General features: G+C 44.2%; 2 protein-coding genes across 3 annotated transcripts; one reads left to right on the top strand and one right to left on the bottom strand.

Annotated features, from left to right (window-relative positions):
• Positions 1-378: 378 nt before the first annotated feature.
• pygo2 (pygopus homolog 2) lies at positions 379-6,168 on the bottom strand. 2 transcript variants are annotated; one of them, XM_084378878.1, is made up of 4 exons: positions 5,860-6,168; positions 5,024-5,084; positions 4,336-4,388; positions 379-3,659 (listed from the first exon to the last, which is right to left on the bottom strand). In XM_084378878.1, exons 2-4 carry the CDS (start codon positions 5,070-5,072, stop codon positions 2,001-2,003), a joined length of 1,761 nt encoding a protein of 586 aa, XP_084235004.1. In that variant the 5' UTR covers positions 5,073-5,084; positions 5,860-6,168; the 3' UTR covers positions 379-2,000. The 2 variants fall into 2 exon arrangements, with proteins under 2 accessions (XP_084235004.1, XP_084235005.1); XM_084378879.1 differs by lacking the exon at positions 5,024-5,084.
• Positions 4,420-16,682, top strand: LOC311272458 (SH2 domain-containing adapter protein E-like). The gene is given in 8 exon segments (XM_084378880.1): positions 4,420-4,762; positions 6,804-7,279; positions 7,282-7,820; positions 10,685-10,811; positions 12,549-12,788; positions 13,166-13,397; positions 13,690-13,809; positions 14,676-16,682. Coding segments are annotated over 7 exon segments (1,494 nt in total). The 5' UTR covers positions 4,420-4,762; positions 6,804-7,227; the 3' UTR covers positions 14,860-16,682.
• Positions 16,683-18,286: the final 1,604 nt, after the last annotated feature.

Here is an 18,286-nt window from a genome sequence, read left to right as displayed (position 1 = left end):
AACTTTCTTGGAAATTATTAATTTACACTACCATAAAATAAATTATCTTTTTTTTTTTTAAATCTTATCTTTATCTGCAAGGTCACTGACACTATTAAGAAATCACCATAGATCCAACGTTTAATCCACTAATTAAAGCTTCACAAAATAACTTTTCACAATAAACTGAGAAGAAAACCTTAAAGCAAATCACTTGTGATGGTTTAACAAGATAACCTTGGAAAAAAGTTAATAATCTGTACTGTGACTGTACCTCTGGCCGTTATGACAAATAAAATTACATTTTTAACTTTTTCATTGGGGTTTCCAACCCTCATTTTAATACAACAATTAGCAAACAAATCTTTAAAAATGTGAATAAAAACAGACATGGACAAGTACAAAAAAATCTGTCTTTACTTCAGAGTTCAGTACCTTTCCCTTCCCCACCAGGTGTGGGACTCACTGGTTCCTCCAGGTTCCACCAGGAGGCGCCAGACCAGAGCAAGAGCACAGCACGAATACCAGTACAAAATCAAAAAGGGACAGCTGAGAGAGCAAGAACAGAAAGGCAACTCGGACATTGAATAAAGAAAAATAAGGAAAGAGAGAGGGAAGAATAGTTATAAACACCTTATACCGTGACAGAAATGTGAAAAATGGGTATTTTTCGCTCTTAAGTTATTTGGTCTACTTCGAGGCCTGTTGCAGCGCAGAGGCCAGAGTATAAACATAAACAGATCAGACAGTTACTGCATTGGTTCACATGCACCCCCCTCCCCTGTTTTTTGTAGGTTTTTTTTTTAAAAAAAGGACTATGCACATCTGATATGACATGATGTCACTACTTGCTATGCCAACACCATCCAAAAGCACTGATTTCACAATTCATGTGTACTGCAGAGATAAAAAGAAACGTACTGTATAAAAACCAAAACGTCATACTGTAGACAACCAAAACACAGAAGTTCGACTTGTTATTTTGTTCATTGGTCAACTCTCTGGCAACTGATGGTTCCAGGCAAATGTTTTGTCCTAATATTTACAACTATTTTGGTGGTAAAATCCTCTATGTGAGGCGTCAAATGAAATCTCAGCCCGGGTCTCCTTTGGATTCATCAGCACTGGGTACAAAATGACTGTTACAAGAACTACAGGGTCGAAGTGTGTGTGTACGCATGTGTGCAGGTGCAGGAATTGCCAAAAAAACCTTTTGTTTTCTTGTTTCACATCATGTTTGAGATGTTACACTGCAATACACAGATGTGTTTTTCCATTTTCTTTCACTCGCTTGCAGTAAAAAAAAGGCTAAAACTCTGGCAGGGCAGTGCTAGAATGAAGCATTAAGATGGCAAATAAAGCTGTGCATCAATTAACAAATGAAACCCAAGTCCCTTTTAAGCTTTCCAGGCACTCTTTCTATTATTTTCTTTCAATTTTAAAGATTTGATATATCATGTTTGTTTTTGATTTAAAGCCGTGAACAATCAGAGAATAATGTTGATGTTCTGAGTAGTTCTGTCTATACACAGTAGGGGAATATTTCAACACTGCTTCCCCCGCCTAATGTTGGTTTATGTGATGTGTGTGTGTGTTTGAAATATTATCATACTCATGTGGTGCATGAGTGCGGTGAGTCAATCACAGTCAGTTAGTGCGGGAAGCCTCCGTGCCAGTCAGTCACAAAGTGTGTGAGGTAGTGTGTTGGTGTCAGTGCTTTGCTGGTTGGCAGGCTAGATGTCTGAAGGACTGTGTCGTTTTAACATTCATTATGATTTGACTCCTTTAGGGGGGGGGGAGGAGGAAAAAGCATTTTCCTACAGTCACTCAAAGTGCTATATATAAGCATGAATGTCAATGAGTGTGTTTCTCTGTGTTGTGAACAAGTAAAGGGCTAGTCAAGAGAAAGCTGGGCAAGTAGCCGACATGACACACAGGTCATTCAATTAGATCAGAGCAAAGACCGTCTCTATTTGTCCTTATGCGTCGCTCCTCCGCGCTTCTCCTTTGTCATCGACTCCTCAACTCTCATTAGCTGCCACCAGCTGGCCTAACGCCTGGCGCACAAACACAGCCTGGATGTCCTTGGTCTTGATGCAGAAGTCACAGGCCCAAACGGCAGCGCTCTCTCGAGTCAGCAGCCCGTACGCTGGCTCTGTCAGGCCCGTGCAGTCACGGTGGAACCAGCGCTGGCACGATGCCTCGCACAGGATGGCATCTTGATCGTCATGCACCTCCGCCATACAGAGGCCGCAGGGGAAGACCATCCCGGGGCCGCCGAGCTTCCCGGGGCCAGAACCAGGTCCAGTCGAGGGGGCGGCGGGGCCAGGGGGCAGGGGAGACTGGGTGTTCGGGGTGGAAGTGGAGTTAGAGGGGGGGTTGGGGTTGCTGCCGGGAGTGTTGCCACCGTTGTTGTTGGTCATGTTGTTCTGACCTGAATTGGCGGCCGCGTTTGGCATGGGACCACCAGCGCCAGGAGTGTTGTTCTGCTGGTTGTAAGGGGTGGAGCCAGGGGCAGAGTTAGGTGGAGTGGATTGTTGCTGCTGCTGCTGCTGGGTAGAGTTGTTAGAGTTGGGGGTGTTTGTATTGCTGGGGGGTTGTAGCTGACTGGGTGGTGGATGCTGGGGCTGGCCTGATCCATTCAGGGGACCGGTAGGAGAAGAGTTGGGGTTAGTCTGAGGCGGCGCTGAGGGAGGCTGACCAGGTGTGTTGGCATTGGGCTGTGGGACGTCAGGGTGGCCGGGAAAGCCTCCACCTGGCTGTGGTGGGCCAGAGTTGGGAGGAGGACCAGGAGTGGTATTATTAGGAGGGGGGCCGTTGGGATTCAGGTTAAGCTGCTGCTGTTGCTGCTGCTGAGGCCCAGGTGGTGCTCCTCCTCCACCAAAGTTCTTTCCATCCTCGTTGCCTGGTCCTGGCGGACTGGGGCCAGGGTAGGGTCCATCCTGTGAGGGAGGGAACTGTCCTTGAGGGGGCATACCTGGCAAGCCTCCCACCATGTTGCCTCCAGGGCCACCCATCATGTTCATCCCAGGACCCATGCCTCCTCCCATGGGAGGCAGGGGGCCATGTGGAGGTCCCCTGGGGCCTCCACCGCCAGGTAACGGTGGGCTGTTGAATGGGTGTCCACCCTGTCCATGCTGCTGCTGTGGCGGCATGCCAAACCGAGGGTGAGGCCCTCCTCCTCCGGGACCTCCCATAGCCCCTGGAGACAGCATGGGATTGAAACCTGGCCCGGGGTGCATGGGTGGGCTGAAGTTTGGAGGCATGTTGAACTGAGAAGGGCCACCAGGAGGAAATCCACCACCACCTCCTCCTCCTCCGCCACTGCCTCCACCACCGCCACCTCCAAAGCCAGGCATTCCTCCAAAGCCTAGCTGGTGGTGCGGTCCAGCGTTGGATGGAGGGCCGAATGGTGGCCTTCGTCCCGGCTGGCCGCCGCCTGGTCCTCCAGGGCCTCCCATGAAGCCCATGCCTCCGCCCATTCTGCCTCCTCCTCCTCCATAACCACCTCCTCCGCCTGCACCTGGGCTGGGAAGAAATGGAGCACCTGCCGGTCCACCTGCCCCACTGGGTCGGGATGGAGGCCCAAAGTCATCGTCGAAGGGGTTGGAGGCGACCAGGTGGTCCACCATGGGGGTAGGAGGAGGTGCAAACTCAGTCAGGTGGGAGAACCCCGCCGCCTAAAACAAAACAGAAAATACAGAATAAATGTTTGTTTTTATAACTGCTCTTTGTCCAACACTGGATAATCTAAATTTGAGGAAGGGCATGGATGTTTTCCAGCCTTATACCAATAAGATAATTTCACAATTGTGTGTTTTAAAAGGAAGTTCCTAACCTGTAGTTTGTGCACACCTGAGGGTAAGAAAGTCTGAGATGTAGCAAAGAAAAATGGATGATTTAATCCCCCACATGCTTTGAGTCATCGTGTTTTTCCCCTCCTCTCTGAACCCTTTCAGAGCGTGTGTTGCAAATTGCAATTGTGTGCATCTTCCTCTGAAACTGTCAAAGAAAAAGTTCACTGACGACGTGTTTGGCTCTCTAGTCTTCAGTGTGAGGCTGTATCCAGGTTGATGTTGTGAGCGCAACAGGCTCTTCTTCTTCTTCTTCATGTTTATTGGTGGCTTGCAAACTGACCTTTAAGGAGCCAACAGCCCTCTACTGTGTTGCCGTTTGTAAATGCTGCACTTGGTGCTGTGTTATCGGCTAGACTTTCACAGATACTGATCATTTAAATCATCTATATCAGGCTGACAATATAGCGATCAAATATATACAGTGCATCCCTTTTTAAATTCTCATTTTTTTCAGTTCCTTTTGCAAAATAGTAATCACATTACCAGAGACAACTTTTACCTGAGTAGTAGACTTCCTTGCCTTCTTCTTCTCCGGGCTCTTCATCTGTGAAGCTGAAATATGGAAAATATGGAGGGAAAGGGGGCGGAAAGGGGGAAATATAATGTTAGCAAAGAACAAAAGTAGGCCTAGCACATCTCATGCTATTGGTCCACCACCAATCAAGTGTAAGCATCACATTTGGATTGGCCAATACCCCTTAGTGACAGAGTGGAGCAGCTTTTTTTTTAGACCTAGGGCCTCTTTTTCAAGTCCAACAGTTGGGGATGGATTCAATGATGGGACATAGACTGGCATGAGGACAAGATGCTGAACATCCAGGCGTTATCATCACCAAGGTTATGAAGCCTTGATTCGCAAAATGACCCAGGCAAGACCAAAATGACCCAGGCGAGAGGGAGAGAGGCCGCAAACAGAGGCAGAAGAGGTAAGGTCAATGAGGGAGGACAGGAAAAAGACGAAGACATGAGAACGAGGAAAACGAAGTTGAAGGTACATTGATAGCAAGATAGACATGAACCCCGTTCACAGATCCACTCTGTGAGAAACAGCCACCACCGGAGACAGTCGTGAAGTTTACATATGGGGGAGGCGAGAAGGGATTTGCTAACAGCACCAGTGCAGCCCATTGCAGCGCAATAATGGATGATTCCGATCTGATTGGGAGATGGGTGAAATTAATTCCTACCTTTGCGTTTTCCTTGTCCCGCCAGTAGTCTCCCCGATTCGGCAGCCATTAGCTAATATGACTGTCGGTGAAGTGGCATATCACCGTTCATATGCAAGAAAAAAAAAGTTAAAAATGACGACGTCTTGAAGGCTATGAGCCGAGTAGGTGGAATCTGCCTTCAGGTCATGTCAATGCCGCTAAAATGGTTATCATCACAGCAATTGCTAACACGTATCGGTAGCTAGGGTTGTTGGTAATAACGCCGGCCCAGGTCTGCAAACTCCTTTCCAGCTGCAAATCTTTCGGTGTCTGTCACGCCGGGATTTGGTCACCAAATAAACGTCAGGTAAAAGCGGAGCTGGTTCATGTTATTCAGCGCAAGTTCGTCTCGTTTGCGAGCCAGTTCCTGCTAGCTGGGTGAAACCGATCGCTTGCTACCTGGCTTTGACTGCCAGTACAAACAAGTTACAGAGCAACCCCACCTCCCTTCTCTTAAATGATCACAGATGTGTAGCAAAGAACTCGACCAGCAGCTAGCTAACGCAAGCTAGTTACTACCTCGGCTAACTAGCTTAGCCACGTTACTCAATGTGGCTTGCTAGCAGCAGCGTTGAGATTTCACCCAGTAACCGCAACGCCGGGGACATTAACCGAAACTGTGATTTTTATCTCTCTACATTCATTTGTGAAAAATGTGCATTTGATTTCACGCATCACAGCATTTACCAGACAAAACAATCGAGCATGTTTTGAAAACTGTTGTTTACTATGCTAACATTAGCTTGCTAGCTAACGTTAGCATGCCACTGAAGATAGCTAGCCATCTTGCAGACTGTCTTGGAAGCAAACTGTACCCTTTCTCCGTTGCTTGCTCTGCTGTCCTTTAAATTGAAACTCTCTGGTGTGTCATTGCCAGCAAACCAGTCGTCACTCGGTGTATGCTTGTTGATCCACCATTCAACTATAATTCATTCAAAAACGCAAATTTTGCCATAATTATCATGGCCTTCTATCGCCACCGGACAAAGAGGGACAGGCAGGGGTATCGCGCACCATGGAAGGTTACATCTCGCCGCAGAAATGGGGGGTGTCGATAAGTATACTCGATGAATAATAAGTGCGTTTAAAAAAAATAATGACCGAAAAACGCCTCGCGTTTCGTTATATTTAAAACTATAACACTATCCAATGACGAACTATCCGTGCTAGCATCGCCCGCAGCATTTTATTCAGTTTAGAGAAACAGGGCCACACCTCTCATTGGCATATGTGGAGAAGCTCAGAACGGACCATTTCCCATCGATACCCTGTGCAATTAAACAGGGGTGGACATTAATTAGACAGCCAATTAAGAAGAATTAGCAAGTGACGTAATGATTAATAATGAATTATTACCCAACATCAACATATTAACTCAACTGTCAGCTTCAATTAAAGTCATTACCTGACAAACTTTCTCATTAATGGCTGCAGGAGTGTACAGATGTGTGAGCTTATTAATACTTTTTTTTTTTTTAATGGAATAAAAACATTTTAAAGTGCCTTTTTTTAATCTTTAACCATTTTCACGTTTCGCCTTTATAATTTTATATTGCACATTATATTGCATATCACAGATGCTGCATTAATTAGGCTATAAATCAGCCAAGAAACAGCCAAATAATGGTGCCATAGGTCAGTCCGAACCAGAACACTGCTTATTCTGCTCTGTTTCCTACAATTAAAAGCTCCAATCACCGCCCACCAGGTCCTGCCTCCCCCTCTTAACTTCACATACCCCCTCCCCTCTATACTCCAGGCGCAGTCAGGAGCCTCATCGCGACGGTGAAAGCTTGTGAAAGACGAGATAAGCCTCTCTGGGAATGGGACCACAAATCAGAAGCAAGAAGAACTTTGCCTTCTTTCGGATCTTCCCTCTCCGCAGACAACTTTTCATCCAAAGGGAATAAACTTTTCAAACAAGCAGAAGAAGGAACAGGTGTAAGAGACTCACAAATGGGATAAAGTGCTGCTATTTGTTTTTTCTTTCCTTCCCTTTCCCCCCTTTAAGTTTTTATTTAAAAACATTTAAAGGCTGGAGGTTGAGACTGGAGGCTGTTGGCAGCTTTTATGACAGTGAGGTGTGGAGATCCTGCAGCTCACACAGGCTCTACCCCAGAATAAAGCAGCGGAAGTCTTTTGTTAGAGAGGTTTGTAAAGGTGCGTCTCTGGGGCCCTGGTGTATGGCGCTGAGAGGTGTCGGGGCAGGCAGAGAGCTTTACTGGTTTCCATCTGAGCCACGATGGCAAAGTGGTTCAAGGAGTTCCCCATCAATCTGAAGAATGGTACCGACAGGATCCGCTCAGCCTCCGAGTCAGGCTCGCAACCCAGAGCCAGCAAGCCCGGGCTGGTGGCCAGCATTGGTACCAAAACATCTGGCTCCAAAGCGAGCCATCGCAAGAACTCCTCCAGTGACAGCACAGGAGGAGGAGGTGGAGGTGGTGGTGGAGTCGGGTCTCTCCTCTCCGGGAGAAACCGCAAGAACTCAGCCACAGAGGTGAGTAGAAACGGTGTGAGCGCCCCGAAGGATGGGAAAGTTTGGGACAGCCTGCTGTCAGGGAAGAGCCGCAAGATCTGCAAGGCAGAGCCGGTGTTAGATGAGCAGCAGCAGCAGCAGCACAGGCCTCTGAAGAGCTCCCCATCCGCCAACTCCTACATCAGCAGGCTGATCAGGGTGGACAAGCAGGACAAAAGCCCCAACTTCAACTGCAGCACCGTCACCAGTCCGGTCCCGGTACCTGAAGCTGAGAAACCGGCCCAGTGCAAGACTGAGACTGTGAGTAGATGCAGACTGTCATGATCATATGTGTTGGAGGCGTTCAGGCCAGAAGACAGATATTAAACTTGATTTTATGATTGATATCGTCTGATTTAGGCAGATTTGTTTCATTATCACAGTGCTACAGAGTACTTTTACTCAAGTAGCCTACTGCACTTAAGTACAATTTTGAGTATTTTCATGTAACGCTTCATTCATTTTTAATACATTTTTAGAAGAAAAAAAATGAATGTATTTACATTTATCTGACAGCTTCAATTTTTCAGATTATTTATTACTCATCAAACTGTATTTTAAATGAGCGTTACCTCAGTCAGGTACATTGTTAAATCACTGCTCACATGTTATGACACCAGCAAACACCAGTTGTACACCGGTACTGTACTTCAGCACAACTTTTAGGTACTTGTACTGTACTTGAGTGTTTACTTGTCAGATGAAGATGTTACATAGCCTAATAAATGATTGAAGGACCTACTCTGCCTATATAAAGTAATTAGTTTTACCTCAGTCTAAAAGCATTTTAAATCACTGCTTGTTACACCAGCAAACATCAGTAATGAATTTTAACTAAGTACATTTGCTCAAATACAGTACTTCAGCACAACTTTTAGGTACTTAACTTGACTTAACTTTCCATTTTCTGCCTTTCAGATAGAAATATTGTACTTTTTATCCGACTACTTTACTCTATTGGACAGCTGAAGTTACTGGTGAGGTTTGGACTAATACAAAATATAATCAACTAATAAATTAGGATGTATTAGATGAACATATCTGTATATAAAGTTATTAAAATGAGCTCTATCTTCAGAACGCAGCAACGTAATTATAATTTAATAATAAAAACTGTCATGCTTATTCCGAATGATCGTGAATCGCAATCTCAATATCTGTCAGAATAATCCCAGTATGACCATTTGACCATTTTGCTCAGTTCTAAATGGGATTTATAATCTCATCTAATAATAATGTAATGACAGTAATCGTTCTGTCACATCGTCAAGTACTTTTACTTTCGATATCTCAGCAGCCAACATTTTATCGGTGTTACTAAATAGTATTTCCACGGTGTGACTTTGCTGCTTTTACAAGTTGAACCTTCGCTGATTGATCTTTGCTGTTGTGACGTGTGAAGCTGAACAGAACTAATCTAATCCGGCAGCTTCCTCAGCGGTGCGACACCTTCTGCTCCGGCAGAAACAACACGTAGTGTCATCAATACTGTTGACAATGGAGCAGCAGTGACCCAGTCCGAGCTCTGAAAATTGATATTATTGTTCCGCTCTCTCCCTCCCTCCCCCTTTGTCTCCACTCTGCCCATTGTGTCCACTCCTCCCAGTCTGTCTTTCTATCTCTCTGTCTCTTCCTCTCCACCCCTCGCCCTCACACCCACCTTCCTCGCCCCTCGAATACAAAGCTGTGGTCAGACGCGAGGCCTCACCTTCCTCTCCTGTGTGCAGTAGGGCTCAGTGTTCCCCCTTCTCTCACCCTCCTCCCCCCTCGTCCCACTCTTTCACTACATTCAGGCCCCCCTGGTGAAGGCTATCATGTTATAAAAAGCATCGTGTTATATGACACTCGGGCGCTAACCCAAGTCCCCCTCCAGCTCGGCTTTGAAAAAAAAAAAAGGGGGAGAAAGATAGAGAAGTAGTGATAGCGGAGAGACGGTGAGGAAAGTGACGGATAAAAGAGAGGGAGAATGAAATGGAGGTTTTATATTTCAGGACGGGAGAAAATCCCCTTTTCTTGTTCTCAAACTCGCGTTTGCAGAAGATATTGTGTGTTTAATATCTTCCTCTGAGTTTCTCTGTTGATAAGGTGTGATATACTGTGCTGATATATCTGTGTTGTAGTCTGTCAAGCATCTGCTGCTTCGTTCAAACGCCAACGAATGCCAACATTTCTCTGGCGAGGGAACACAACTGGAAGCGATTGTAGAGAGACGGCTTCATTGTGCTGCCTACTTGTTGTCTCTCGGCCAGAGGCTTGTAAATTAAACAAGAAATGATATGGCGCTGATAAGATGAGATGACAATCAGGCGTGACAAGTACAAGGTTGTTAACAGAGATATGAATGTGTGAAGACAATGGGCTCAGGTATTCTTCTGACGAGCTGGAGCCTGACTTGTAGTTTATTGCAGTTAGTTTAGCAACTTTTTATTGCTAGCTTTATTTGCCAGAAGTGAATATCTTTGGGTTTTAGTCTCTTTGATTTGAGTTTTTCACTTTTTTCGGACATTACTTAGACCGAACTATGAACGGATTAAAGGAAAACTCAGTAGAAGAAGAGAAGTAGAAGGGCTCCTTACAGCTCGTCGGGGGTAATCCAGGTCTACAGAAGCCAAATTGATTTGAAAAGACGTTATTTACATCCTCAAGGTGTGGTCAGTCTCGTGCAGCCACAGTCAAAACTTCAGCTTTAAAAAGGGTGTAAAAAAACGTCTGTTCAAATCAATTTGGGACCTAGGGTCTTCCGTAGACTTGGATTACACCAGATGAGCAGTCTGAAGCCATTTCATTTATTTTCAGTTTTAGTTAGTTTCAATTTTTTTGACGCTTTAAAACAAGTCCCCATCTACTTCAGTTGTTTAGGAGAATGCTGCAACACTGTTTTGCTGTGTAGCTCCAGAAATGTGCCGACTACAAAACTTCACCCAACTTTCCATTGGCGTAAGGGTGAATAAATGACTGAACTTTAATTTTTGGGTGAACTTATCCTTTAACCTATTTGTCATTTGGTCTAAAAATGTCAGAAACCAGTGACAAACTCTTGAAATGTTGCCAAATGTCCTGAAGAACAGTCCTTGTATTGAATTATGCGTAAAAACATATTGATTTGCCTGCATCTTGTGCTCCAGGTGATCATCCTCGAGGATTACGCAGATCCCTTCGACGCTCAGAAGACCAGAGAGCAGAGGGAGGCGGAGAGGGTCGGGGAGAACGATGGCTACATGGAGCCTTACGATGCTCAGCAGATGATCACGGGTAAGACTTTCATCGGCCTCTGTGTGAGCGACAGGATTCCCATTTCCAGTCTCTGAGAGCGTGAACTCGCTCCCCCAGTGCTCTCTGCGCCCCGTGGGGTGGCCATGGCAACTGTGCTGCGTTCGGACAATGGGTGCAGTTTCCTGCTCCTGCTTCCTCTTTCCTGTCTCTGTTTCCTGGTACTATTCTCCAAAAAGGAAGTTGGCCCTCAGTGCCCCCCCCACCACCACCACCACCTCCTCTCGGACGCAGCTCCGTGTAACCCCCTATATGGAGCTGTCTGATCATTTATCAAAACTTCCCAGCATCTAGGAAGCCGGGTGCTCCGTCGTCCAATCACATGCTCCCCTGACCTTTCATTCCATCACTCCCATTGTTCGAACTAAAAAGGGTTACACAATAGCCCGCTGCGAAGGTGAAAATGTTTTATTGCGGCGCTCTCTAGTAGAGTTTAGGCTTCAGTCGGTGCCCGTGCTGCTTCCAGGCCTCCTCAGAGAGGTCTACAGAGGATGTGATGATGTGACTGAGTCAATTTACGAGGCTTAAATCATACGGAGGAAGTCGGCAAGGGTCTGATGTCACCGTGACTCAATAAGCAAGGCCATGAGAGAAGGGCAGGATTATTATTCACACTCTGGAAAGCAGCCGACATCACTTATTAGAGTCAAACTTGATATTTTAGATGAGTGACGTGTCTGTTAATCTTCTCTGATTACCATCCAGATACAAAAACTTTAAAATAACCGTTATCAATAAATGCTCCTTTTTTAAAATTCAGTTATTAACAGTTATTTCACTGTTGACATACAATTAAATACCTTTTTAAGCCATTTATTAAAGGGGCTCTGTGTCGTTAAACTAAAAAACTAAACTAAACTAAGCTGCTGTCGCTCTGTGTTAGCAGAGCAGAGAGAGGCATTAAGACAAGGGCTTTGTTAACAGTTAAGTAACAAACAACTTAAGTTGATTTGACTATAATTTTATCATTTATTGATTAAAAAAAAGGACAAAAGCCATCACTGTTCATGCACTCAGGGCAGATTTTTTTATACAGCATTAGGTTTTTACAGTAGATTTGAAAAGAGCCGGACTTTTACGTTTCGCTGTGTTTGACCCGCAAAGCTCTGAATTTAAATCTGTTAAAACAACACACTTTTTCTTTCTTTCTCTGCTTTGTTTATTAGTTTTCACAACAGAAAAAGAAACAGTGTGTGTACAAAAGCACAGCGATAAACAACGCACCTTTTGAATCCTCTTTTAATCTTAGCAGATGAGTGGTTAAGTAAATAAGTAGTTAAGTAGGTCATCAGGTTGATTATTGCCGATTTCCTTTGCGTTTACAGCCCTGGTTAAAACCACTTTAATTAATTAAGAGTATTTGCTTAGCAACAGACACAACTAATGGATGGGCTAATTAGGCTGCTAACAAAATGATCAAATGAGGTTGTAAAAGGGCCAACAGGTCCGTCATAGACCGTTAGTTATGCTGGTACCACTGTCTGAAGAGGCACCTTCTTATAAAGTGTTTAAAACTACACTGTCTGTTGTTTTGAATGTGCTATGGACCTTTTCTGTGGCCTTCATAAAGTCATTATCTTATTATATTAACCTTTGATGAAGCCAGATAGATACAACTTGCAAACCCTCTTTAAGTGGCGTCTAATTAGAAGTAGTACCTTTAGCACAATACTCTTATAATCCCTTTTAATGTTAAACCCCTTGTTTTCTACTTGCCAGAGATCAGACGTCGGGGGTCCAAGGACCTGCTGAAGGTGTGCGTGCTGATGGAGGCGGGTGAGGGAACGGTGGAGGAAGGTCAGCCGGCGCCCTTACAGATATACGACGTCCCGTACGAGGGAGGCGGCGACGGCGACAGGACGGCAGCGGTCACGCGGCCCGAGCTGGATCCTCGTCCATCCACCGAGTACGAGCTGCCCTGGGAGTGGAAGAAGGAGCACATTGTCAGAACTCTGTCCGGTACGTCACGCGTTTGTTACGTACAACTTGAGAATAAGCTTTACACAACTTCTGGGAATATTACATTTACATTTACAGATTTGCAGAACTAGTAACCAGTGACATTTACGTAACACAGATCCAGCCCTGCTTCCACGCTGCCTTAGATCAATATGAGGTACATTTGTTCAAAAACAGCTCAGGCCCGCTCTCACATTTATATTTCATACGCTGCATAGACCAGCAGCATACTGAGTAACATCTTGCATGAATCATCAAACTGCCGCCTTCTTATTTTATTTACTCGAGGCTGCAAGCAGCCAGTTCAAACACAGCCACAGAGTCAGTTGTTTCTTCACACGTACTCACATCGTCTCTCGTCGCTCCTCTTACCCCAGCACAGTTTGACAGCCCAGAACGCCAAGCCAAAGATGAGACGCTTCACCCAACGCTCACCAGGCAGCCCCAGCATCCGCCAGCCCAGCAGCAGCAGCAGCAGCAGCAGCAGCAGCAGCAGCATCAGCATCTGAGGCAGAAGAGCTGGACGCAGAAGATCCTGAGATCCTCACCTCCGACCCCTGACACCGAGGCCCGCTGTGTCGACCCCTCCCTGCCGCTGGAAAAACAGAGGTGAGGAGATGAACTCGGCAAAAATCAGCATAGATTAACGCAGTGTGATTTCCCTGTAGATATATTAGACTTTAATAGTTAATACTCAAAATATTTTTAAAGGAATTCAGATGTTTTATATGTCAAAATGTGTCTGCATATGTTTCTTATTCTTACAATAAATCTCGCTCCAGACTTTTAACATACTTCAGAGTTACGTAAGAGTGACGATCATTTCCAAGAGGTTTTATGTGAGATGAGGTTCTGGCCTTGATCAATAGCAGATGAAGTGTAATCCCTCCCTCTGTCTCAGCTGGTACCACGGCTGTGTGACTCGTCAGGAGGCGGAGTATCAGCTGCAGTCCTGCAGAGAGGCCAGCTTCCTGGTCCGGAACAGCGAGTCGGACAACAGCAAGTACTCCATCGCCCTCAAGTGAGTGTAGCCTGAAAGTGCAACGGCACTGTCTCGAGGGAAGAATATCACTTATTGATCACTTACTGATGTGTGTGAAATGATTCGAATGAAATCTGTCCAGTTGTAGGCTCAGCAGATGAAAGCTCTCACATCTACCATTTATTTCTGTATTTATTTACTTTAATTTCTCATTTAATTTTTATTTCACATCTATTATTTTAGATTTTATTTACCTATTCTGTATGATTTTACCTTTGCATTTTCCCTCACGTACCATATTTCCCCGCCACAAGCATATTTATTCCTGCTTTCTTTTTGTTTTTTTATTTTATTTTATTTTTTTTAACATTTCTTTAGACATTTCTGCTTCAGTATACATATTAAGGGGGTTTCATTCAAAGCCAGTCACAGCACAGTAGAGCTGCACCAGGCAGAACAGGGAAAAAAGAGTTTCTTTTGCATAATGAAGCAGAAATGCAGAAAGAAATGTAAAAATAATATATGGAAATATAGAAACAAATAGGTTTGTGGAATTTAAAAGGAAGAAATGCTAAAGGGATAAATATATAATAAATAACTGGTTAAAAATGTATACATTATTAAACGCAAAGGTCATAAATAAGGAATTAATAGAAAGGTCAGTAAATACAGAAGCAATTAAAACAATAATGTATGTCTCATTTTATGAAGTAATTAATGACTACATTTATTTCTCATGTTATATTTGGTGCATTTAATGACACATTACTTTATTTATTGAATCATGTATTTATATTTGTTCTGATCCATAGAAACACATCCCAGAATCTATGAATTCATCAGTCTTGTGTCAGCTTTGGATTGTGGGTTTAATTCTCGTCTCTCCTCTCGTCTGTGTGACTCAGGACGAGCCAAGGCTGCGTTCACATCATCGTCGCCCAGACTAAAGAAAACGGCTACACCCTGGACCAGAGCAGCTGCGTGTTTCCCAGCATCCCAGAGGTGGTGCACCACTACTGCACCCAGCGTCTGCCTTTCAACGGCGCCGAGCACATGACCCTGCTGCACCCAGTGCCTCGCATCCACTGACTCCACCCGGGGCCGAGCTTAGGTATACAAAACAAGCACACCTCTGGACCAACATGGACATAAATGTCTCCAAAAACCACCTCACCTCTGATCAATGTGTACTTCTACTGCTCAGTCTCACATCATAACTTGGCTGTATGACCCTGCCTCATGCTGTTTTTTTATGAATCTATTTGGATCATCAGAGCATGTTTGCAGCTAACTCTGTGTCTCACTTCTTCTGTCTTTATTTTACTTTGATGTGCAGCTGATGCAAAACACCTCAGCTGCTGTTTTGCATGCGAACAAGGGGGGAAGCGAGGCGCAGACGACGAGGCACTTTTAATGATTAAATGTGACTTTGAGTTGGTTTGGGACCAGGACTCCTACACAGATGTACTGTTTTAATTATCCAGTGATGCCACACATGATATTTTTGGTATCGCTGCCACGTGGAATTTATTATGAAGCAGAAAGTGCTTTTGATAGAGAGTGAGGCTCATTTGTTCGTGGCTCTCTTTCTCCCTCTGGTGGATGTGCTGGTACACTGCACCAACATGCCAACACACAAAGAATGGCCTTCTTCACTGTAACACTGATGGTTGTTAAAATCCATGCACAGAGCAAATCTTATCGCTTATCAAGATACGAACAATCATCAGCTTCTTAAGGTTTATGCTCGCAGCATATTTATAATTTATGTTGTTATACTTGTTAGTTGTCTGTAACCACTGTCCCTTGAGGATTTCCTCTGTTTTACTGTGAATGAGGGCGTTGTTTCCACTGTGTTATCTGCCACTGTGAAGAGTGAGTGAATCACCCTGATGCAATGCGCTTGAAGTACCATGGATTTACAAAAGTTAATAGTGCTTTTCACGACGAGAACTGAGACATTTCCTGTTTAGATTCCAGCGAAACAAGCCTGCTCGTTCTGGGCAAATATCTGTAAAATTAATCTGCAAAATTGTTGGGATTTCTGCTAAGAAAACACTGTAAAATTGTTGTCTGACAGCAGTCTTTATGGGCTATTAGTGACAATTTGATGTGGAGCAAACAAGAAAAATAGGTCGTAGAAAATGTCAGTCTTGTCGTAGCCTCCCTCTTTTTAATATTGTTCATTCAGCAGCCCAGTCAGCCAGAATAAATATTGGCAACGTACATTTCTGCAAACACATGTTAAAACTTTGCCTTCCTTTATGTTTTCTTTATGTTCAGTTTTAAATTTGATGTTGTGGCGACGCTGCGCTTAGTGCATGAGCACAGCATTGTGAAATAGAAAATGCAACTTAAACAAAAGTTGCAACACGAACAAATGTTGAGTCTTAACATTATTAGCTAACATTTATTCTGGCAGTTTGGGTTGCTGGGCTGCGTTCAGACCAAGTCATGCTGTTCTCCCTCAGGGTCTAATGCCCCCTGGTGCTAAGAGGCAGAACACCAAATGGAGAAGTGGTAACTTTTTATATTCACTCGAGTCTTATCTTTCTTTGTGTACTCTAAATGTAACTCAAACATTCAACGTGACAGGTGCACTCGTAGATTAGAGAAATGCTGGAAATCACTCGGACAGCTCTGATCTCTGACCCTGTGTTAGCCAACCAGGTGACGGTAAAATATGGTATAACTAAGGTTACATTTTGTATAATGTTTTTCTTTTAGGAGCTCTGCCATTTAAATGTCTCTTCAAAGATTTAAGGGGGACCTGTTTGTAGTTTTTGGCAGTGCACGGAAGTTATACGAGGAGACACACCTGCTATATATTTTTCACCGTTGTTCTCCGACATGCGGAGGCCTGTTGCTCAAACATTGTTGAACAGTTTTGAATAAAAGGTCCTGAATCTCAATGCTGCCCATCCTTTGTGAGCTCCTCTGTGATCCCAGTAAATCAACGACGCGAACGGCAAAGTGCGAGGGTGTGTTCGTGTCAGTGATGTGTGCTCGGAGGGGGAGTGATCAAAGCATCGAGCTGTCTCGTCGTCGCCAGAGGAACCGGCCTCTTCACAGATGCTGAGATGACTGAATGAGGCTATTTTTGAGCCTAATGAATCTTTTAACTGCGAGAGTTGATTGTGGTTTCAGCACTTTTGTAATTTGTTTGGAAGTTAAGTTCTCCATTTCGCTAAAAGGGGATGGATTATTAAGACAGGTTAGGGGGTAAAGGTCTAGTGGAGAGATTGAGTTTAGATGGGGATCATGTTGAGGACAAACATCTTACGTAGCTGCCTGTGTGTAGGTCGAAGGTAAATGCAGCACTAAAATAGACAAAGAGTAAGAGTAGCATCATTACACACCGTGTCAAGGGCGCTTAATGTGAAGGAAAAAAAGAGTAATTGACACCATCCCTCCACCCGTCCCTCCTTTTCTTACGTATCGCTCGCCCCTCTCCTTTACCGTCCTCACCCTGTCGGTGTTATCCGAGGCTGATATCTGTCTGTCACCTGCTTCTCCTTGGCTCTCGGGCAGGACACTATCACTGTTTGCCTCTCTTCGGTGCCAAGAGTTTGTGTTTTAATTTATGAAGGCGAGTGACCCGCAGGTTAGATTTCATTACTCTAAAACCAGGGATAACTTTCAGTCTTCGTCTCACGGATTACTGTTTGATGCAGTTGACTGGATGCCGGTGACTCATCAGACGCTTTTGCCCGCCTGAGCTACAAGAAATAAAACCTTTTTGTCAGTGGTGGAATAAGTATTAAGACCATTTACCTGAGCGAAAGTACAAATACAACAATCTGAGATTACTCAATTAGATGTAAAAGTCCTGCATTCAGTGTTTTACTTAAAGGATAAGTTCAAACCAAAATAAAAATGTAGTTATTATCTACTCATCCTCTAAACAACTGAAGCAGATGGGGACTTGTTTTAAAATGTAAAAAAACAAACTAAATAAAACATAAAATGGCTCCATGCAGCTCGTTCGGCATAATCCAAGTCCAGAACTGATAAGAAAAGGCTTTTTATGTACTTTTTGAAGCTTAAATCTTCACTGTAGCTACAAAGCTAATAGTGTTAGCGTGCACCCCCTCCGAACGTGGACGCGCAAGCTCGTCAAGGGTGTAAATTACGTGTTTTAAAATCAGTTTGGGATCTCTGCGCTTCTGGAAACTTGGATTATAAACTATTATTATTATAAACTACTTAAGCGCTCAGTAGTTTGAGCCATTACTTCCTAACTTGAGGGTACAATAGGGTCGTGAGATACAACCCTGACTCCAAAAGCGTAGAGACGCTGTTTGAAACACAAATAAAACAGAATGAATCATTTCCTCTCTCGCATACACTCGATTGAAAACCGTACAAAGACAATGCAGTCTCTCATCGCCTTCATTGATGTTTTAAACACGTTGAGACAGGAACAACAGAAGACTGAGAAAGTTGTGTAAAGCTCCAAAAACACCTGTTTGCAACCTTCCACAGGTAAACAGGTTCATAGGTAACAGGTGATAAC

Source organism: Pagrus pagrus, assembly GCF_965226575.1.
Source record: "Pagrus pagrus genome assembly, chromosome: 17".
NCBI lineage: Eukaryota > Metazoa > Chordata > Actinopteri > Spariformes > Sparidae > Pagrus > Pagrus pagrus.
Note: the sequence above shows the minus strand (reverse complement) of the source record. Positions and strands in the feature narration are given on the sequence as shown.